Source organism: Ceratosolen solmsi, unplaced genomic scaffold (assembly GCF_000503995.2).
Source record: "Ceratosolen solmsi marchali unplaced genomic scaffold, CerSol_1.0 scaffold1, whole genome shotgun sequence".
NCBI classification, from domain to species: domain Eukaryota; kingdom Metazoa; phylum Arthropoda; class Insecta; order Hymenoptera; family Agaonidae; genus Ceratosolen; species Ceratosolen solmsi.
The window spans coordinates 14,785,583-14,810,821 of NW_011948415.1; the positions used below are offsets into that span (position 1 = coordinate 14,785,583).

General features: G+C 35.2%; 1 protein-coding gene across 5 annotated transcripts in view; it reads right to left on the bottom strand.

Annotated features, from left to right (window-relative positions):
• shep (RNA binding motif single stranded interacting protein alan shepard) overlaps window positions 1-25,239 on the bottom strand; it is an 86,399-nt gene that overhangs the window by 43,592 nt on the left and 17,568 nt on the right. For 2 of the 5 annotated variants that reach the window (XM_011508191.1, XM_011508189.1), the window contains exon 1: window positions 6,134-6,268. The exons of 1 other annotated variant lie outside the window; for it this stretch is intronic. In XM_011508191.1, the coding sequence (XP_011506493.1) occupies window positions 6,134-6,190 (57 nt within the window). In that variant the 5' untranslated portion in view covers window positions 6,191-6,268. Of the gene's footprint in view, window positions 1-6,133; window positions 6,276-25,239 lie in introns of those variants that run through there. 2 more of the 5 variants (XM_011508193.1, XM_011508190.1) reach the window with 2 other exon arrangements.

Sequence of the window (25,239 nt, forward strand, 5' to 3'; positions counted from 1 at the left end):
ACACACGCGTATGTTTTTCTAACAATTTCTTCATTCCTTCAACGCCGACGTATAAGCGATATGAAATTTTTGTCGCAACATTAATGAGATAAACACACTTATCAACTATAGAGTATAATACTAAGCAGACTACGAAATTCTATTGACAAGATCTAATGAAAATGAAGACTATATTACAATTTTAATTAAAAGCAAGAGTCTAACGAATATTAATATATTAAAGATGTCAACAGTGCAATGTCTCAGAAATATATTTAATTGTTCACATGTTATTATAATTTAACTGCACGCCAGAACATGTGCTTGCCCACGGTTTTTTTCATTACTGAATAATGTGTATATAAAGTATTTGTCCCAAACTGCTTATATAAATTGTTCTATTACATTCCCACGAAATATTATAGGTTTTATTAAGTGAAATGAAAATTAAATTATTAGGTTGGTAGGAAATAATTTGCAAGTTAAATAGTTGTGAAGAATTATTTTGAAAGCCTGTAATTTAAAATAAAAGTTTGCTCAGTTTTGGACATGCTCATAAATTTTTTAAAACAATTACACGAATAAATCGTTACGAGGCGCAATGATGCACTGTTTTGCGATTCGAGGTCATTTAATGAACTTCAAGGCCACACGATTCTTTCAAGTGTAAATATAATGCACACCATACAGAAAAAAAACTTACAACATCCTGCTTCAATACAAGATATATATATATATATATATATATATATATATACACACATACACATACACGCGCGAACAAGCGCGCACGCATACACACACGCACACACGATAACTTTGCGACATGATTGCAAATCTGAGCGTTATATGAAATACGTTACATGTACAACAATATACATCACTTGCAGTTTCTTTATACCAAATTGTCCTTGTGAGTTACCAAGAAATAATTAAAAATTAAGAAGTCGAAATCATAGAATGTTCACCTCGCAAAAATAATATGCATATTAGGCCAACAAATGTCTTTGTCATAAGTTCGCCAAAGGAAGCAAGAATACAAAGGACTCCTAATCCTTTGTATTGAAAATTTTAACAAATAAGTAGAAATATATTTTTGAATTACTAATAAAATTCGTCATTGGAAATTATTTTGCGATTAAATAAATTTATAATAGGCTTCAAAAATCGAAAGTATTTTGGTGAAGATATTTTGATTAGATGAAGTAAATATTTGTTACAATAGCTGTGTGAGTCGTAATTACAAGAAAGTAAAATCCGTCCTTTTTTATTATACAGGGTTTGCAATATATATTATCACAATATGCATATTTTGAAAAATTTGGAACCAATTTATTACGAAAAAAAAGATATATACAAAGAAATATAGAAATTTTTTGTCATTTTTAAAAATTTGATAAAGACGAAATTGTAAACAAAATCATTTATTATATTGACTATGAGCAAATCTTTATTGTTAACGATATTATAACATCGATCGATTCGTTTATAATAAATATTTGATCGACACATTTGGGAGTACAAATTGCTTTATTGCACTCGCACGGTCCACTTATTAATATTTTACTAGAACAACAACCGTTTAAAGTTTATGATAATGATGTATGCGTAAAGTAATTGGAACATTGACGCGTTCTGAAACTTTGAAATAAAAATTTGTTTACATCACTTTAAAAGCAGAAATTGTTGTAACGAGCGCCGTTATTCATGCTTCACAGATAATTTATCTTAAAAGTAAATACAATAAATTGCTCCAGTTGACGAATTAATAGGATATTTGATTAAGTACAGCAACTTTGTATAAAATAAACGCTGTTCTCTACACGAATAATGTGAGTTAAAAAGAGTTATTGTTAAAAAAAAAAGTATTACAATAAAATAGATAGTACTTGCAAAGGAAAAGCATGGACAATTTTTTCATGGACAATAAATATTAATTATTCATTTGAAAACACGCACGAAATATCGATATGGTAGTATCAATGAAAAGAAGATATAATATCAAAGAAGATCGCCAATGGATATCGGATAGCTTCCATACATGTTCCATACTCGTGCATAAACAAAGGTAAAGGAAATTAAATGGTTCGCGACGCATCATTTGCATATCATTATGGAGTATGGAAAGCGGATCGAGCCAACTTTGGGGAGATGTCTACCGAACTTGTTACGATCACCTGCTGCCTCTTGGCCTCGCACTCGTGTACACAGGAGTGCGCACATCCAATGAAAAATAAAAAAAAGTAGAAGAAGAAAAAGCAATCGCGATAGTATACCTGTCAAGGTTTCACCACTATTATCAGTGTTGGTGACGACAAGAGTCTTGGAAGGGCGTCGTCGATCGATCGATTTCTTCTCGCTTCCTTAACGCGGCGGCCGCGAATTCACGGGCCACTCGTGTCGAGGTCGCAAGGATCCGGCGGCGTCGGCGTCGACGACGGAGCCGGTGCGCGCGTGTCGTCCAGCCGTTCTGCGCACGCGTACGCATCGCGTGTATAAACGGGCGGGGATCGATAAGGGTCGGACGCTCCATTTTACATTCGACTGTGACTGTCACCCGTCGGCCACAGCTCCCTCTCGCTTCGGCCTGGCAATTTTATCGGGATGCCGTTGGGAGTGAAAATGTCGCCCACAAGCAGAGCCCGACGGATAGCGATGATTGGGCGTCAGCGGGGGGAGGGGGTGGGGACTCGCCGGCCTTGCTCGAGCGAGCTCGGCATGGACATGTTTTTTCTCACAAATTTGCCGCTGTCCTTTCGTTTTTCAACGGGCCTCGTCCTAACGCGTAGGTTATTACTATGCACTGGACAACGGCGAAGCTTCCATTAATGTAATTATTCCTTCGGTGCTCGCGTACGGCTAAACTTGTGCGTATTTGTGAAACGATAATGTGACAATTAGTTTCTCAGACTTGATGTCACGATGATATTTTGATTGTTATGTAAAATTAAAGGGCTTTGAAAAATTGCATCGGTGGATTATTGTAATGTCGAACAAAGTCTATGATTAGAGATAGCTAGTCAATTCCCGGCGTTGATCGATTAAAGATTAACAAAATATTTATTAGAGATTAATGAACTTTTACTTGACTTATGTATATAGATTCATCCAGTGGATTTAACTGTCATTGAAATATTGTATACAATAGTAATAATAACTCGAAATTCATTAGTCGATAGATCGTTATTTGTAAATAAATTTACTAATATAATCAGCAAACATCACTTTTATCAAGATTTGTTATCAGTTATAAATTAATTCAAACCTTATGCTATAATTTAATAAAATAATTTTTTATATTTTAATTAAAGAAAAAATTTTTTTTTCACACAATAAGAAAATCGTATGTTCGTATAATAATGTAATTGACATAATGGTAACGTAAACTAAGCTTCATCCAATGGATGGAAGAAGTTGAATGATTTGGAAAATTTTTGTTTTACACGTGTCACAATTGGCGACTTGCGATTTGAGGTTATGTATACCGACAGATCATTTAAAAGTAGATTAGGTTTCCTTATCAAATATTTTGTTTATCAAAAGCATTCCAATCCTTTTTTGAATTGACAAATTACTCAAAATAGATGACAACATCACGATAAATTTGTATATTAAATAAAAAATCCTAATTAATAATCTTATCTAAATTATTAATAGAAAATTTAACTGTATATAAAAACATTTGAAGTGAATGTATGCACAGTGATTCACAATAGATATGAAGTTGTAAGTATATTTTAAAATATTTTGTAACAACCTTTGCAACTTAATATTTATGAGTGAGATTAAGTTAATGTGAACTTTAGTTAGGAACGCTCCCACATTATTCTGTTTTTATTTTGACGTTATGCAACATTGGTCAACGAGAGTTTACTTTGAACTGGAAAGTTATTCATATCTGTAAGCTATGAATTAATTTGATTATATTTAAAATTCAATATATTTGAAATTCAATCGTTTATTATAAAAAAAAGGGTGAATAATAAATTTGTCGATTCTGATATAAATCAATAATTAAATTAAGTATATCGAATAATAAAATTAAATTTCAGCCACTTCGTATCACAGATATTTACATAATGGGAGGTTTCTGATTCAAAATATATAACAAAATCAAATATATTTACTAGTTTTATTATAGTTATATCTAGACTCTAATTTTATGGACAATGTTAGTTTTACTATAAAAAATAGATAAAGCAAACGAAAAAAAAAAGTAAAAAAAAAAATGAAAATAACGCCCTGAATAGCAAGTGAAGCGACACACATCGCTGCCGAAAAGAGGGAAAATAGCGGGATAAGACCGATTGCGGGGGGAGGGGACCAAGACGACGACGACGACGACGACGACGACGACGACGACGACGACGGAAGAGAAGCTGTCCTCAACCGGCGGCACGTGAATGCTCTTCGCGTGTTTCCACGACGAGCAACCAGATGGTGCTTATATCCAATTTAAAAAAATTGACGTTATTCCTCCCTCTTCGTCTCCCTCGCACTTGACTAGAGAGTGTTCGTACGCATGTGTGCGCGAGTGCCAATGCGCGGGCACACGTAATGTGTGTGTGCGTTTGTGGCGCAGATCCTATATCAGGCAATCAAGGATGGAAAAGGTTCGTAAATAATTGTTCCGTTTTCATTATTCGTCTCATCTCGCCAGGGTAATGAGAAAAAGATAAAACGGCGAGTTGGCAAAGCCGATAGCATTAATTCGGATCCTCAAAGATGCACACTTTCAAGGATTTCTCCCTCTCGCTGCAAACACATAGGACGGAGAGGAAGAAAGAAAGCCGAAAGGTCGTCGGAGCATGCGCCGAGGCAACGAACGCTCCAACCTCGAATTCATACACGTTCATGGACCCCGAGAAACTTCATCATGTACACACACACACACACACTCATATATATATATATATATATATATAAAGCAAGCGAGAGTGATAAAGTGCAGAAGCGACCAAAGAAAAAAATCTATACAGGAAGCTTTTCGCGCGAGTAAGGTCGAGAAGGACACGATGTCGAGCTTCGTCAATCGGTCTAAAACAGAGAAAGACCGCATTGGCTATAGGAAGAGACTGTGAAATGGAATTGGGATGGTGGAGAAGTGGCGGTAACGAGGGTGAGGGAGGGAAAACAGCAAGTAATCAGGCAAGATAGAACCCGAGAGAAGCAGCGGGAGAAAGAGATTGGGTGGGGCAGCAGACGCCCCGCGGCAAGCTGTCAAACTACGCCGGTTCCGCGATTCTGCCTCTGGCCATTGGCCGCCCCCGTGACTTTGCTGCTTTGCGGCGAGATCGTGAGGATGAGGAATATGATGCACGCGCGCGCGCGCGCGCACGCACACGCTCAAATGCTCGAGCATCGACGTACGCGTGCATGCATGTATAAGCATGCGAATGCATAGTCGCATGCACAAGTATATATATAAATATATACATACGCGCGCGCACACACACACTAACACATACATAGATATATATTTATATATGTATATGTAGAAAGAGAGAGAGAGAGAGAGAGAGAGAGAGAGAGAGAGCGTATGCGTGCGTGTCTAAGAGAGGAGAAACAAAGTGGAGCGAAACTAAACGGACTCCTTAATTTCTCGCAGATATTTCCCGTACATTGTGAAACTCCAAAGAGAAAAGCAACTTATGACATACGTGTTGCATACACGCGCGCGCACGCACACAATCAACCTCTCATCCGGGATTTCACACATTTTGTCCCTCGAATCTTTCTTTGGTGGGGCGGCTCGGGATGACGTTCGGCAAAGTCGCTGCCGCCGGCCACCGCCGCTGCTGTTGCTCCTCTCCCACGCACAGCAGCATCGCATACCGTCAGCCGTGCACACCCACACACATGCACGGCCGGGCGGCCACGCAACAGCAGCACGCACAGAAGAGATACGCGCACACCGACGGGCGAACAGACGGACAAACAGACAGGCGGACGACGGGCGGACAGGCGGGCAGACAGACACCTATACAGCAACAGCAGCAGCACTCGCGAGTCACCGGGGAAGGCAGGGCTCGGGGCCTCCTCGCGCGCGCGCGACATCGAGGCGCGTCGTCGTCGTTGTTGCCACCACTGCCGCTGCCACCGCCGCCCTCGCCGCCGACCAAGAATTCGTATTCACTCGCGCGCTGGTACTCACCATCATTTTGTAATTGAGCTTCCTCGGCGCGGCCACGTTCTCCATTCTCACGGACATCCTAGCGGCGTGCTCGTGTCACACGCACTGCACGAGCGGCCGAGTCGGGCCGCAAGCGCGCAGGAGACAGAGAGAGAGAGATAGAACGAAAGAGGGAGTCGGTAGGGGCAGAGCTGATGAGAGAGAGAGAGAGAGAGAGAGAGAGAGAGGGCGCGCGAACGTCTACGGTGTAGTAGAGGGAGCGTGCGCCGAACTCTGCCGAGTGCACGCACACACAGAAATGCACTGACGCGCGCACACTGACGCCGGTGTGCACACAGCGGCTGCTGGGAGTCGTGCGCGCGTTCAGAGGCACGCACACGGGGGCGAGTATGCGTACGCGTGCAAACGAGAGCGAGACCGCGATAGAAGGAGCGTGCGAGGAAGGAATCGGCCGCTCGCTGCGACGGCGACGGCGGCGGCGGCAGCAACTTTTCGTCCCCCCTTTCCTTTCGCCTGCTTGCGCGCGCGCACACACGTTATTCTTGCTCTATGTATAATACGTATCCCTCGCACGCTCTCTCTGCCCCTCCCCTTCACTGTCCCGCTATCTCACTCGTTCGCTCGTTCTCTCTCCCGCTCTCGGTCCCTCTCACTCTTTTACTCTCTCTCTCTCTCTCTCTCTCTCTCTCTTTCTCTCACTCTCTCACTATGTCTATCAGTCTATTTGTTTATTTAATTATTTATCTCGATGCGTCTTTCTCCCACAGTTTGATGGTCTTGTAAGATCTCAGACGAGACGCAAGTTCTCGCGATATCGATGGTCTCTTTCGCTAAACGACGCGGACGTCTTTGTAGTTGTTTCCTGGCAGATAGTCGGTTGCTTCTCTTTTGCCTTGACTTTGCCGCTACCCTGGTATATCCGAGAATGTTGTATCATGAAAGAAATTGTTAGATAGTACCGGCGTCGTGGCGCGGGCCGAAGGGCGCCGATATAGAAGGGACGATTGATTGAGGTAATCTCAATAGTTGCCGCGGCTAAATGGAGAGAGGTGGAATATGGTGGGGTGGAGCGACAGGATATATATATATATGAGTGTGTGTGTGTGTGTGTGTGTATGCTTCTCTCTCTCTCTCTCTCTCTCTCTCTCTCTCTCTCTCTCTCTCTCTCTACGTCTATCTGTACATTTCACGTTGTACACACTACTCACATGTACACACAAGGTCGTCGCCGGTATCCCCGTGGTTCGCAAGAAAATCAACGGTCGTGCTCTTGCTGGTGGGACCGGCTCTCAAGCTTCGACATACCTGACCACTTCTGGCACTATCTTCGCACACTTCCCGGCTCGAGGAATCGCGAGCGACTTCACAGTTCAGAAAGAGAGAGAGAGAAAGAGAGAGAGGTAGGAGAAATTAAGGCTAAAGACGCGGTGTGCGAGTGCGAAAAAGACAAAGCGCGCTTGCAGTATTTTAAGGGTGTGTCGTCGTCGGCTTGTGCGCGATGCGTAGGTGTGTTGGTCGGTTACGCGTGTTTGTGAGTGAGACGCGATACAGACACTGGTGGTGGCCGTTTTCGTCTCGACAGCTTTCGACTATCTCGGAACAGCGACTACAACAGGTCCTATCGCTACTACTACAACAAAAACAACAACAACTACTACTACTACTATTACTACTACTACTACTGCTGCTACTACTATTACTCCACTGATGTACAGCAATAAGAGCGTGGTTCATTCACGGTGGCGCTTACGCAGATACGCTCTGAAACTTGGTTCGGACCATCGCGTTTCTCTCACGCTTGGCCGACACTGCCTTGTCTTAACTGATTTGGCGTTTTTGTGCTTTGTGTTTTGTGCTTTTGCTGCTTTTGCTGCTAGTAGTATGGCTACCGCTACCGCTACTGCTACAGCAAGAGCTACAGCTATTGCTACTGTTACTCCTACCGAGTACTGTTACCGAGTATTGTTACTGTTACTGCTGCCGTTACTTTTACTTCCTTTTCCCGGAGAAAGTGATGCAAGAGATGAAGAAATAGACGGAAGGAGGTGGAAGGATAAGCGGAAGACGCCTGTCAGTCAATAAAATACTCCGATTGTTAAAGAGCTTATTACATCTCGCAATCACTTTATAAAGCAATAAAATGTATAAACGATGAAAATCAAACCTTGCTTCTCTTCAGTTGCAGCAGCCGCATTAAACAAGTGCTAATACACAACAATAACACCACTTTTTGACGGTCGCCGGCTGCATAAACACAGGTGTGTGTTACGTGCGAGCGTAGTAGCTAACGAGGGAGGGAGGGAGAAAGAGAGAGAGAGAGAGAGAGAGAGAGAGAGAGAGGTAGTGCAATTGGACAGCGGTTAAAGGAAGGAGGAAAGGAAGGCTCAGAAAAGTCAGGGTGTGAAAGAGTGCATGAATATGGTATATCGTCGACCTACCGGAGACCACGAGTCCGAACACTTTAACCGGGAGGAGGAGATTCGGATGCACAAGGGCGATTTTTTTTCGGGGCCCGGCGAGACAGCGAGAATACCAACAAGCAAGTTACCAGTGACCGGTTACGCGCCGTGTCTCCACTATACTCTCAAAGCGGAGGCATACGCGAAGTGAAAGAGAGACGGCGAAGCGCTCGAACGAGCTGTCGTTGCGGGGGAGGGGCCGTCGAGAAGCGACTCGAGACCGACGACGTCGAGGACGAGGGGAAGGGGTGAGGGTGGGGTGGACCCAAGGAGCGCCTGCGCGCGCACACACCACTGCCGCCCCGGTCCTCGCAAGTCGCGCAAGTTACGAAAATAGAGGAGGCTTGTTGCGCCCAGCCGTCGGAGGCAGGCGCACGAGGACGTGGCCAGGAAGCCGCGTCCAGCCCCCGAGATCCAGCGTTACTCTTGTCCGTTTGTCAACTCGGTGAGCGGTAGTATCCCGTATATTCCAAGGGACGAGAGGCGCAAAGGGCGGCCCAGAGCTTGGCATTCGTCACGCCAGGCGGCGCTAGTCCCCGCCGGCGTGGAATCTTTGCTTTGACCAACCGGTGGTGCACGGGTTAGGGCACGGGGTATTGGGGTAGAGCGGGACGGCCGATGGATTAGCGGCAGAGAGGAGCATGGGCTCCTTGACGGGGGAGGGGGCTCATGGCACAGACGTGTGCGCAACAGCCGCACCTGTCGATGCACTCGCTAGCACACGTGCACCACCCATTCTTATCCAACCAACCACCAACCAACCAACCAACCAACCAACCAACCAACCAACCAACCAACCAACCAACCATCCATCCATCCATCCATCCATCCATCCATCCATCCATCAATCCATTCATCAATTCATCCATTCATCCATCCATCTATCCATCCATCTATCAATGAATCTAGCCAAGTGTCTGTCGACCTGTTTGGCTGTGTACGCGATATACGTGGAAAAGGATGTATTTTATTCTACGAAAGACCCCTTTCGCGCTCATCGATTATCACGGCCATTTAAACATTGATTCCTTTATGCCCGAGAAGACTTACGAAGGAAAATCCTTTTCGCTGGAGGTTCCATGTTTTTTACCAATCGCGAGACATTCGTTAAACACATAGCCAAGTTGAATGGAATCGCGGCAGGGATAAGTTGGCGGAGTGATAACGAGAAGGGTGGAAAGAAAAATAGTCTAGTGGGAGGTGAAGTGAGCACGTAAGGACGAGGAGGAGGAGAGCGAATCGACTATGGCGTCCCGATTTTTCCCCCTCCTATGATTTATGGGTGCTTTTACATTTTCAGGACGAACGTGGAAAGGAAGCGAGAAAAGGAAGGTACGCGCCGAAAGAAGAAAATGCTCGAGAAAGTGTTCGAGTAAGTGTGTGATGGGCTAAGGTGGATTGGGGGGAGATGGGAGGTGGTGGTGGTGGTGACGGTGGTGGTTGAAAATTGCGAGTTTGTCTGCGGAGCATTTGTAGGGATGGCGGCGATACCGTCGACCGGCAAAATGCCAAACGCGCGCGCAACGAGAGTAAAGAATGGATTATGGCTTTTTTTCTCTCTTTCTGCTTTGCGAGTTTGCTGTTACGACGGCTTTTAATTTGCAGCCTTAGAGGATTTTAAATCGGAGAAAACACTACCTTTGCTTTATCGGGCAATCTTGGGAACTCGATAATGCCCGTTTGAATAGAACTTCATTTGAATAAAACTTAAATTATCCAATTGTTAGCTTGGTGTACGGTATGGTGGGGAACTATTATTTATAAATGTTGAGGCAAAAAGTGCGTGCGCATATTTTGCATTGGAAATTATAACGTTTTGTATATATAAATGGGCGCACATGTCAAACTCTGTAGTTTATTGTGAAGAGCAACTGAATTCCGCATCACGAGAGGTAAAGCCGTTCGATCAAAACAGCGAACCCGAGTGTTTGATATGATTTACCAAAGACAATTGGATAATTTCTACTTTTTAAACGAATATATGGATTTTGACGCCAGAGTTGCCTTTTTGAATGGTTTCTTATATGAAAGTGGAGAAAATATAGGAGCTGTTGAACCGTAATCCGCTGTCCGCGTGTTCGATATTTTTCGAGGTTAGAACGTCGGTAACGACGGCTACACCTACAGTTCAGTCGTGTACGTTAGTTACGTAGAACTTTGTACTGTTGCGGACGATTGATGTCGCACCCCTTCTCACCCTCTTTGTCATTCTTATCGTCTTGTTACCGGTCTACCTCCATCTCGGTCACCCCCCCCCCCAACGCTGTCTCGCTCTCTCTTATATCGTAACAAGCTAACAGCTTCTTAGTGAATTTTCGGCGAAGGCGGCAGCAACACACACCCCTTTGGGTTTTGGAGCCGTCGCGGGCGTCGGCCGACGTTTCTGGCTCTTAGCGCACGCCAACGCGCGTCTGTTAAGGTTGCGGGAGTACACCGGAGCATGCGAAGTGGAGAAGGAAGGCGTACGACGATAAGGAGTAGATCGATTGCTCGCGGGCTGTTTTAAAGAAGGTCATTGCGCTCTACGCGGAATTCTTCCCTCTTGTCCGCCACCTGGCATGACTTTTAACCCCTCCTTCGATTTCTCTGCTTTTATTTGCGCCTCAACTTTCTGCAATTCCTCCGTCGAGACTCGGACCAAAGTCCAAGCTCTGCTTTTCATTAAAGAATTTAGAGATATTTATGAGGAGAGGGTTTGTCGTCAGTCAAAAACTATGTGTTAAGCGATATATTAAAAATCAATAAAACTCTTGCTTGCAGGATCCGTCTAGTGTCGATAATTCTTATAATAAAAGGCTCTTCGTCCATCCTGAGAAAAATAGTATCTTCATATGTAAGAAATACATTGGTATATATATTCAATATAAAATCTATCCATAATTTGAAGTTTATCAATTTTATTATTAATTACACATAATACAGGAGCGCACAATTCATTCAAAATGACATTTGTATAAGTTTTGAAATACATTTACATATCTACCATCTAATTAAATATAAAGCTCGAATGAAAACAATTTTAGATTTCTTTGGGGAAAAACAAAATCGTGAGCTTTACTTATACGTGTAATTTTACGTTTTAGTACGACTAATATTTCTTATATTAATGACTGAATATAAATTTAATTGGGATAATAACTTTTTTTTTTTATTACTTATATTCGGTGAGCTTTGATTCCAAATTACCTTTTCATTATCAAATAATTACGGTAAATATCATTCGTAACTTTTATATTTTTACTATTTAATCCCATCAACCTTCATGAATAAAAATTGAAGAAAATTTATAATACAAATTTTCATACAATTTTTTAAATAATAAATTAATTTGAAACTCTATTAAAATTATTATATTCGTATATTTTTCTTAATTATTTTATTAGCGATCGTTACACTCAGTGTCAATTGCTATATATATATATATATATATATATATATATATATATATATATATATGATTAACATTTACCGTGCATTATAGTCAATATTAATAAAGAATTAATTAAACTAATTTCAATTCTATTGTATTTGTTGTATGCTAATACATGAAATGTTAACATTAATGTAATTGAATAAAAGCGTCAAATGAATTATTTGACGAGCATGTTAATATATTAATAATTTCAAATCTTCTATTAAGCCTCAATACTGCACTAATGAAAAATAGATAAAATCTTTAATACTCTAAATTATAGTAATTTTAAATATTTAATGCATATACGAGAATTAATTAAATTAGAAATATTTTAAACTTACGTAATAAATGATAATCTGTGAAGCATTTATTTTTACAACTCACCTGAAATATAAAAATATATGAAAATTAAATAAATATTTTTAATATTTAAATTTCTTAAATCATAATTAAATTTAATTGTAATGCTTATTTGACATAAAAAATCATATTTATTTAATAGTAAATAGAAGAAAACGAACTATTTTATAAGAGTCCTCTATAATTAAAAGTTGTTCCATTAATGCAGTGGTGCAATTTGAAAAATCTTTTACCATTATAAAATTATTTTATACATATTCAGAGTTAGGTATATTATATATTTAGTATTCTGCTTATTACTTTTATCTATAATTTGAAACTAAAAAATTTTTTTTTATACTTATAGCGCCTTCGATATATTCTAATATTCTAATAAGCTGTTAAAAAACAAAAAACAAAAACAAAAAAACAAAAAAAAATCATTTATAAAAACAGATTGCTGAGAAATATTGTATTTTTAACATAAAAATAAGTATTTCTAAAGCCACAAGAGCGCTCGCTGAAGAGCTCATAATAATACTCGTCGGTGATTCATCCTTCAAAATTTTAGGCGAGATTATTTTCTCATCCTATAGAAAAGGACTAGCAAGAGTATTGAGCGGGGATTAATGGGCGGGGATGTATAACAAGTGAAAGAGACACAATCAGTACCCTAGAATGAATAAATTGTAGGGAGAAAAAATGGCAATGGCCGTACCATCGCGTAAACTGAATGCGCGAGGATAGCTGAAAAAAGACTAAAGTTCAGAGATGAAAGGAGATTACGAGCTGTAAAACGCGATGTGCATAGATGCGACTTTTAAATTTCTGAAGCTAAATACAAAAAAAAAATTAAATTTATCATTTGCTTCATTTCAACATAATTTTCGTTAAATAATTTTATGATAACAAATTATTATACCATCTACCAGACTTTAGCACCCGTTAGCCTGTGCAATAAAATATACACGTTATTAAAGAAAAATACGTATTATGCAATTTTATAAAAAAAAAAAAAAAAAAAAAAAAAAAAACCTGTAAGTTAATGTACTTTAACTAATAATAATTTTCTGATGAACATGTAAGTTTGCTACTAAGCGTGAGTAATAAAAATTCTTTTAAGGTAGTCCTTGGTTGAAATAAAGCTTCTAAATTAGAAAGAAATCGATTCGATATGCTACTTATATTAATAATAAAGTACAGTGAATCATCAGAATCAGATTTTTTTATTTAACAGGGTATGCAAACAAGGATGAAGCTTTACTTTTTATTATAAAAGCTTCGTTTATGCGATTAATGGAACATCACGAGTGAAAACGTTCTTGAAACATTAAAAGATAAAGTAACAAAAATCCAAGTTTATCTTGATCAAGCCATTTTATACAACGTAAATAAAAAATTTAAATTACGTTTTCATAATAAAATTATATGAAAATTTGGCGTCACTTCAGAGACATATATTAGAATATAACATAATTATATATATATATATATATATATATATATATATATGTGTGTGTGTGTAAAATATATAAATAAATTTTATTTACAATATAGTACGATATAGTACGATGATGTACACATGTCACATATAGCAGTACCTCATTTTCTCATATAAATATATAAATATATTAAATTATAGTAAAAAGTAAAAATAAGTGATTGTCGTGAAATGTTTTTATGAAAAATTTATAATTTTTTTTTCTTTTCAAATCTATTAAATTAAAAATGATTGGTACAATATGATTAGATAATCTTTTTAGTATATTGGCGATGAAATTTTTTGTTTTATACATTTACAAATGTGTAAAATTTAACAGAAAATTTATACGAGTTACTTAGTTACTGAGTTACAATAATTATACGAAACTCATTGGTTCTTAAATAATTCAAATGAAGATAAAGCTTAACGTACTATTTTATCACTAAAATTCACTAATATTCACTTCGAAAGTGTTTATTTAAAAATCACTTACCTACCTGTCTTGGATAATATACGATTTCCACATTGAAATTAAAACGTTCCCAAAGACTCGCCAAAAACAATTTACGTAAAGGCAAACGTCATAAAGCGATAGCATCTCCAAGAAGTATGAAGGCGAAGCATTTACGGTATTTTTAATAATCATTGATGACAAAATGAAAAGTAATAAATTAAAATTTTCGGTTTCGGGATCATCGACGTCAAGTTTCTAATCAAACGTTTCGTGCATATGTTATTTTTTAAGGGTGGGTAAAAACACCCTCGCGTGCTTCGACTCTAGGACTCTTGAAGCCCTCGGGCACCAAAGCAGGGTAATTCCTTCTTCTTTTGAATGCTTGGTGTTCCTCTCTACTCGAAAACTTTCATTTTCCACCCTTTTGCGTCCAACCTTCCGTCCCATATTATCGTCCTGGCGTATAAGTATTTTCGCGGACTCGTTCATGTTTTCTGAGTTTTGCTTGATTTCTGCGTAATCTTACAGAAGTCCACACGTTGTTGTTTGCATGTATTTGTCGTTGTGAATTTTTAAATTCAGAATAAAACTTGCATTTAGTTAAGTTTAGTATAAATTTTCATCTGTATTTATACATTTTCTTAGACCCTTTTTTTTAACGAAATTTTACTTTATCCTTTATAGATTTTTTACATTTATGTATTCTTATTTTTAAATATTAAACTATTAACTTTTTTTTTTGTTAATAGCAATCGAATCATATCTGAGGCAATATTAAACTAATTAATACAGATTTATAGTTCTTATCGATAATGTACCAATAAATATTGGTAATAAATAAAGTTATATAAATATAGTTACCAATAAGACTGTGACTTTGTGCTAAAACTACAAAGGAAAATCGAGATATTTACAATAAATTATGTATTAGAATTATGCATTAGAAATGCTTTACATAAATTATAAGGATTAAAAAAATAACAAATGTAAATTAGTTAATATTTAGAATTTATATTTGGCAGTTAAATGCATACGCATGGGAAATTATGAAAAGTAAAATTCGAGTAATAATTAATGAATCATTAATAGTTATAAAAATTTCGTTACTCTACATGATAAACACTAACAAATTTGTGCACTTACACATTGTCATAATTTATTTTTGTCAATAAAATTAATTTATACGATAGGTACTGTTGGGATGAATAATAATTGTTTAGTGAGGCAGAAGAATATTGGCTTTAGAATAAAAAAGCATTTCATTATTGATTAGCATTTCATTATCAATTGTTATCTAATACTTATCTCAAATATTACGAAGTGAACAATATTTAAGGGAAAACAGGCAACTTAATGGCATACTAGCCTATACTTATAATCCTAAAGAATCAATTTTATCGTAAAAATATTATTTAAAATTATGCTGGAATGTGCCAAAGATTTAAAATATTAAAATAGATCGTTAAAATCGATTAATTGTCAATCAAAGAAAATGCATAATTGTAATAATTTGAAATCGTAACAATTTTTGACTTCTGTACGATGACTAATCCTGGAAACTTCAAATCTGCAATGACTCACATGAACAACACAAAGCACTTTTCCCGTACTACGCGCCATTCCCGACTTTTATTAGAAAAATAAGGTTATTACAATAGATGCATTTGTCAAATGCTTATCTGTTTACAAAAATATATACATATTTCTGAAAAACGCCATTGTAGTGACTTTATGGTTTGCTTTATTACAATAAGAATGCCCATTACTGAGTAGCTTGAAATAATATTTACGTTAGCTTTTTCTTTATTTGTATTTTTCATTGGAAAATACATTTAATCATTCGATTTTTTTATATTATAAATTTGTTTGATCTTTCAAAAAGCGTTACGAATATTAATTCAATATATTTATTGAATTAATATGAAGCTATCCAATTATTTTATTAACTTATTTAAAAACAAATACATTCAAGACTGCGCAAACAAAATAATTTTCAACATTTGTATTGCAAAATAATTAAAAAATGACAACCCTGTTGTAAATATATCATTTATTGAAAATATTTTGAAAATTTAAAAATTTTAAATTTAGTGAAAATAAAATTAATAAGTAATTAATATTATATTGAATAAAATGCAATTATTGGTTTTGAAATTATTTTGGTTGGAAAATCGAAATCATGCAATTTTTTACTATAATGACAATTTGAAATTTTTGATAATCGGTATTAATGGCATAGAACAAAAAAATTTATGATATATGATTATTGAATAAGCATTTATAAGAAACAATGTGTAAGGTAATACAAATTTGATGTGCTTTGAGAATAATTTAAATAATTTAAAACGACATTGTAATTTTAAAAGAAATTAAAAATGATAACTTTAACAATATTACAATTTTTTTTGGTAATTCTCAGAGCATATAAATTTAAAATACGAAGTAAAAATTTTTTATATATGTTTAGTCGATATTGAATCAAATCTTTGTTTGACTTTTTTAAAAGAAAAAAAAATATTAAAACAAATTGTGTCTTTCAATCTTTATTTGTTTTAATTATTATTTATTCACTAAAATTTTCATTAAAGTGGATTAATGGTTTTATTAACTCAAAACTTCAATAGTCTATTAAAGATACCACTGAATGTAATAATTGCGCCTAATATCAAACGTGAGGCAAAAAGTGTATAAAATTATATTTTTTTAATATCGTGGTATTATAAATTTTTATACACTAAAATAATCTGGTTTATAAGGATTTCCGGTATATTTTTTACTCTATGTGCATTCGACTTTTCGCGTGGTTTTTTTTTACGTGTTGATCAAAACCTTTATTTAATAATAAAGTAAAACTGCATATATCTCGACAATGTCGTTGTTATCATGAAACATTACAGTCGAGGCGCTCTATTTTTATTACAAGTAGGTCACATTCAGTTAATTTTCCCAGTTAATTTACACCGATATTTTAAAATAACAATAAAAAGTAATTAAAATGAAATGTATAACTTAAAAATTCTGACAAATTTCTTATAGAATTAAAATTTTTGTATACTTAAGAATTTGATTCTCTTTGTAATTAATTATTATCGAAAATCACTTTACATTTGCCACTGCAGAGTATTTATATTTTAGAGTTCAAAGTGCACAATATGCTATCCACAATAATTTTAGCAAGTGATGCATGTGTATAAAAGACTGTTTTGAAAAATTTTCAATCTGTTGAATTAATACTACTAATAATCTTAATTACTGTCTTAATACATAATTTATTATATTTTTGTAATGATATAATATAGAAAGTCATCAAAATTCTATTTCAGAGATGAAGTAAGTACTTCTAGTAAAATTTATCAGTTACGCGAGTAATATTTGCTCAGAATTATTAAATAAATTTTATTTAATTTGTTAGGAAAGTAGTGCATTAGATGAAATTTACTAGACCGTTGAATTAAATTTGACAGTTGGCATATTTCATGCAATTTGATATATGAATAAATGGCGAGTTTATTATGTATAGCAGACTGTTTAGTATGAGCTTAATGATCGTCTCAGTTCAATCGTTGTTTCTTATTTTTAATGTTTTTGGACGATCTAGTGGGGTCATTTATAGGCTACTTTTCTTCATACATTTTTACAAAATACAAAACGAAGAAAAAAAATAAGAGGGAACCTCTAGATTTGTTTTGACCGATAGGTCTCTTCTGGTTCATTCACTTTCTCTATTCTCTCTCGCTCTCCTTCTACCTCTCTCTCTCTCTCACTTGCTTGCTCGCGTGTCTCGCTTTACTAAAATCATTGTGGATAGGGTCAAGGCCGTTGTTCCCGCATGTTCATTCGTTTGCTTTATTCTCTTTTTTATTAGACGATTGACAATCACATGTACACGTGTACACACACACACATATATAAATTATAATTATACCTTTCTTTGTCGGATACAAATTCATATCCTTTTTTTTCCGAACATAATAACAAATGTAAACGACGCTGAAAATACAATCAAAATTTCACACAAATTTACTTTTAAATTACGAATTTACTTCTCAGCAGCGTATTTTGCATTATTTAAATAAATATATATTAGAATTATATATTTTTTAGAGGTTAGACAGGATCGAATTAATCTTGATATTGTAATTCACGTGATAAATAATATAGGCTTATAAAATCGAATGCAACCATCTTTTAAATATATGAATTCTTAATTAAAATCGATTGTATAGTATATTTGATCAATGATGGTCAGAATAATTATCATGATTATTATATTAAAGTTATTTATTTACATGTTAGCGCAAACAGCTATAGTATATTTATTTATTATTCTTTCATACCAAACATATATTGTTTTCATATAAATTTTCACCTCTCATAATATTTCACGTTACTATAAATTTGATAGATTATTGGTATTGCTTAGATAATTTAAAGAAAACAAAAATGCCTATTAAAAATCTATATTTTTGTTAATTAAAGTTATGATAAAAAAATCCGTAAATTTTGAATCGTTTATAAGAGTTATTTGACCCCGGTGTTGTATTAATGAAAAAATTAATTATTAAATATCAAATTAAATGGTAATTAAAAACTTAAAAATAAAAAAAAATTATAAAGTTTGGATGAGGATAATTCTAACTACCAACAAACATAACTTCTTGTTTTAATAGAAATACTCGGCATTACTTCCATAGAAATATAACTGCATAAAGAATTTTCCGAATGCAATCGGTTTCCAACTTTTTGCTGCAATGTATTGAATTACTATCACGGCAGATGTAACGATCATGTCACAACTAATACAAGCAAATTAGATTTCAATTAACCTACCAGCGAACCACCCAATTTCCAGTCGCGAAATTTTCCATTAATGTAAAAAAATGTGCATGTTCGCAGCGAGCAAAATGACGATACCCGACAAACGAGTTTTCCTTTGTCCCCATGGAATTTTGCGTTAACATCAGTTTCTAGAATGATTTTCGTGATGGCCTTAAAATCAAATTCCTCTTCGATCAAATTGACTCGGTTAGCCTAAAGGGGACATTTTCAGAGTAATTACGGGGTTCACTCCAGTGGCGAACAAGACGAGGCTCAGTTCTTGTCCTCGGTCACAAGGCCCCCCCACGGCCGCCGATGGAAAAAGTGAAGAACGCGACTGTCGTGCGCGGCACTAGAAGTCCGTTATCTTACGGCAGAGAAGCAGAAAGTCAAGGCCGGGCGGTCAATTGCCTCTCGCTCGTGCGCTCCTAACACCGTATAAATAGATACCCTCGCGTGTCATCTCTCTCTCTCTCTCTCTCTCTCTCTCTCTCTCTCTCTCTCTCACGCACTCACGCGTGCGCGCGCGCACACACACACAAACAAAAACTCTCTCTCTCTCTCTCAAGCGCACGCGCGCTCGCTCTCGAGATGTGTCCGGCTGTCGGTCGATTACATTGAGCCGCGATTCTTTTGGATACGCGAGTAAGGAGACTTTTCACGCGTTTAACGGAAATCTTAGCCGGCCGCTCATTCCTCCGCCCCTCGTTCTCTTTTATTCTCGCGGTTTCACGATTGCACTAGTGCTAAGAGTGTTCGATACATCCGTGGAATGCATTCCAAGACAAGATAAGCTTTCGTATAACGGTCATGCTGCTTATTGATTTTAATAAATAACTTAACTTATTGCTTTCTCGTGAGCTACTTAATGGCAAGGCATTTAGTTAATTTCGAAAAGATATCATAACAATTTATCAATGTTTCTAAAGCTCAAATAAATCTTCAGTGATGCAATATAAATAATAAGCATTCTTTTGAGTAAATATATTTCAGTTGGGCTGTTATTTACATTAATTTACAGACACTGACCATTTCGAAACTTTCATTATTTTCATTATGTACATGTACACAAAGCGTAAGTGGATTGTTTCTCGTGATTACCGAGATGTAATATTAGAAACTACCGTTATGCTTTCTTGATTTTATCATTTTTCATCATCTAACATTTAATTTGATAAGTTTTACAATTTTTATTAATAGTAGCACTCCTCGGAAAGCAAGGTTAATCGGATGTTATAACTTTAGAGTTATGGTGATACGTTGTATTCAGTTCAATTAATTTCATTTAAAGAAACAGTATCATATTATAACAGCATTAATAAGATTTAAAACTATTTTATACATACAAATTCGAGAATTATGAACACGTAAGTTGAATTAAATACCCTATACATTTCATTATACGAATTATGCATTCCACATTATTAAATGTATTTATTCTTTTCACTATATGATATTTTATAAATTTGTATTATCAAGCTACGATGTACTTATATACGAAAATTTTATTTATAATATTTAAATCGACAGAATAAATTATAATTTATTTTATTGTTTGCGAATAGAAAGAAATTTTTGTAAATAACAGTTTCAACGTGAAAACTTACATTTGTAAAGATATTTTTCACCAATATCTAACGACACACTAAATTCTATGGCACTATAATCAACTGCGTATCTTTTCTTCAATGAGAAAATTCGCCATGAATTCTAGAAAATTAAATATTTAAAAAATTGTATAAATGTGCGCTGAAAACATTGACACGCGCGACGGATGTATGTACCTAAAATACCACGTGTGCTATTGGGTCAAAAACTCATTAATTGCATTTTCAAATTAATTTCATCGGCAAAGGAAATTTATATAAAGATTGTACTAGGATAATTAATAGAGGTAAAGCCCGTACAGAGAGTAACTACTGAGAACAAATATTGCATGCCAACGTATATAAAGCAATTATTGTTTCCTCACAAAAGATATTTATCGAGATACAAAAACATCGTAAATTTAATTAAGATGATTAATAATACGAATACAATACTAAATTTAAATAATCAATTTAAATATGGGAAAAATTTTAATTTAAATAATTTTATTATAGATCAACGGGTCCCTAGAAATAAATAGTCTTTAAAGTCATAATATAATTATCAATTATTTTAAAGAACATTGTAAAGCACATATTTCCACTAATAATTATAACGTGCATATAATATTTAATTTACTCGAATTTGCGATGTTTTAAGACTTTAAAATAAATATATCAAGAAAATACAATTATCAGTAACTAATTACTGTATCTTACTTTTTATAAAATAATTGAAATTAATTTTACCTATATTTTTTTCCTATTATATCCAAATGCAGATTTTCTTTTTAATTAAAAGAGAATTTTTTAAGTAATTAAAACATTTTTTTTTTGTTGCATATATCAGTTTAACTTAATTAACTAAATTAGGCTAATTTTGTAAAATAATGCAGTAAATTTTTTTTTTTTTTTTTTTATTTAAGAATCCCATATTTCACTTAGTTGAAACAATTACATTTTAACACAATTTCAAATTAAAATAATTACGATAGGATAATTTAATTTATAGAAGCTAAATATAAATAAAAAAGATAATAAAAGCATTACAATTTTAATTGGTGGAAATATGATCTTTTTAAAGAAGCATTTGTTATTCAAGTCGAATCATTAATTTTACATTTATAAAAATAGAATAAAGTATTTAAACAAGAAATTTTGTATTTTAACTGTTTTAACAATCATAATTCGAAAATTTTCAAATGGAAGTTTTAACTACTCAATTGATAATTATTGACTGAATTATTAAAACTTTATTACTTAATTGAAAAGGAGAGAGAGAGAGAGAGAGAGAGAGAGATCATTAGAAAATATAGAAATAGAAGTTCACATTATGTAGGAGAATGGTGAATTGTCTCACTATTAAATGTAATTTAAACAATTTCATTTACCGTACGATATATCCCAATCGTAACTCTTCTATGGATTCCTTAGTTTTAAGATGAAAGTGCGATACATAAAATTTCCGCACCGATTTCGTTTCGCATTCCTCGATACAATGCACAAAAACGCACAATCTCACGTACAAAATAATCCATCAATCATCTATCGGAACAAATATATTCCTCAGCCCATTTAAAATACTCGTTTCACATCCCATTCGATTGGAGTAAACGAGGCCCAAGTTTTCCCAAGCGACGAATTCCTCGTGCACGCATTTAAGCGGACGACTCTTCGGGAAGAGAATGAGCGGGAAAAAATTAGCATCCCAGGCGCGCGCGAGACAAGGCGGAGCTCCGCGCGATCATCAGCTTAAGGTGTGAATGTGCGAGCACCGGTGCCAGAGATCAGCAGACGCGTCCCCGGCGACTGGTTTCCACTCTCAATGCCGTGTAAATCTCGTTACTTATTCGCGCGCGCGCGTGTGTGCATGCCTGAGCTTGCGTGTAGACGACTTGTGCCGTCAATCCACTTTTCGATGCAGATGCGCGAGTTAAGGATGTACTTGTGGGGAGGTTGGGTGGGGAGGGGGGGAGGCACGTAGAAGACTCGGGGAGACTTGTATTATCTTTATGTGACCGTTACTCTTTTTTCCTTCAGCAAGCGCAAAAGCTTTTATTTCGTCGAGTTTCAAGATTATGAGATTAACACGACTATAGGGATGCGACTAATTGTCAGTCTCTTTATTACTTCTAATTTTAAATGCACAATGCTCGCTAACGAAATATCAATAGGTTTTATATTAAAGAAAGCTTGATAATGATGTCACACAAAGCAAAGACCCAATAATAGGATACAATATATATTATACTAGATATCAAAATCTAATTGTAGTTAATATATAAAAATTGACTCTATTACGCGCGTAATCAAGTATAATTTTTCTTTCACATCGCTCAAAAAAAATTTTTTTTATCTATGAATTACAATATTAATTAAACACTGTCTAGGGCTTGCCTTATTATATTCTTGTATAAGAATTAAAGCAATTAGAATTTATTTTCACGTAAAATCCAATTTACATTATTTTAGATTACGTAATATAATTGACAGTTTTCTGTTCTTTCAATAACTGTCGAATAGAAATACAGACATGATCTTACCAACAAAAGGGATGTAACAGAAACTAAACTTGTACATCTATTGTGTCAGTGAAATTGGGTCTCCAGACTTGCACGTGTGCATACGTTTATATCCTCTGTTAAATGCTGGAAAACTGAAAGAGTAAAAGCTGCTTTCTCGCTGCCTTCCATTTGATGAACCGACAATAGTTATCAATATCATATTTTAACATAATTATGATACTTTGGGATGTACAACTAGTTTCTGATTTAGTCGACAGTTCGTCGTTATACGTGAAATGCATTGTACTATTGTATCGAGGTAATACTACTAAGTGACAGCTTTTAATATTTCAATTGCTACAGATTCAAATAATATTTAGATTCAATATAATGCTGCAGGTAATAATATTTAATTTAATATAAACTACTTTATTGTCGTGCATTTAAATCTCATGATTATTTTAATTGACATTGAATACAAAATTGATGTTGTTATATTATTAATTTGGATGGTGATTATTTAAACGCACATGCGTATGATTTATTATACAATTGATACGATAATTTTTCGAACTAAAGTATGATTTTGCATAAATAGTATTGTTCTTACTGATTATTTTACGTTTCTATATTAAAGGTACAAACCATTGCAAAGACATTGTAATACAGTATGCTCATCTTGTATGATAAGCATTTGAATTGTAATTTTATTTAAGCACTATCGAAAATTATATTAATTTTAGAAAATATTATCAAATTAATTATTTGCCGGTTATTGTACATGATTATACGGTAAAGTGAAAAATCAACTGTAACATCAGATTTCTAATAAATTATGAAATTTCCAATCAATTTTTCGCAACTAAAATCAATTTTTCCACTAATGTTTTCAAATTTATTTTAGAATTTAAAATGTAATGTTATTTTTTAGTTCAAATAACTTATTATTGTATCGATAATGCAATGAATATTAATAATTAAGAAAAACATTAAAAAAAAAAAATAAAATTTCTTACGTACACACACGAATGTAAATAGCTTTTAAAAGTCTGGGAAATAAGAATATTTTATTATTTTTAATTATTGGGTAAAAGCTGTTATTAATAGGCTTCATGATTTCATATGGAGTTAATTTTATGATCATTACTATCAATTATGTATTACAGTTCGTATAAAATATTTTAAATATATATGGCTAATCACCCTTTTTTTCGGAATAATATATGGTATTTATGAAACTTTAAATTAAATATCTTTGAAGCAGACTGTCGACTATTTAAGGGAAATACATATATGAATTTAATATTTTATCGATTTGAAATTTATTGACAATTTCTTTCCTGACTTCAGAAGCTTTTGTTATTTCTACATTATTTATTTATTTTTTAAAATTTTGTATTCCTAATGAACAGTCTTAATTTTTAGCAACGTAGGGGGAATTCGATCATTCGCTTACTGTGAAATATGAAAAGGAAAACGAGAGAATAAGCAGGGAATGCTCGATAAAATGCAAAAGAGGTGTGGAAAATGTATAAAAGAGTAAACGTCCGGCATTTATTGTGTAGACTCTGAGAGAGAAAAAGATGGAACAGGAAGAGAAGTAGATAGGGTGGAGGGGAGGGATAAAAAGGGAGAGAGAGAGAGAGAGAGAGAGAGAGAACTATGACAACGCCGAACGAATGAGTCCAGAAGCGTCAGCCTAGGCGTCCTGGAGTATAACGTCGAGGTCATCGCCCGAACGATCTTTGGGTTTCCACCACCACCACCATCACCACCATCACATCCACCACAACAACTTCTACTGCCACCCCTACACCGTTATGGCACAGTTATATGTATAACGTGCAAAGGGGTGGGCTATCGTTCGACGTACCGCTACGAACTTGGCCCGATCGACTATAAGGCACTTGCTCGTACGAATTTTTCTTTTTCAACTTTATAGAGAATGATTACAATAATCGAAGCCCAATTATTGCCGATATCCAACAATATTATGTACTTATATTTGCAAACTAATTGGACTTGGATGCATTTCGTTTAAAGAGCTTTCAAATTGTTGGAAATGATTA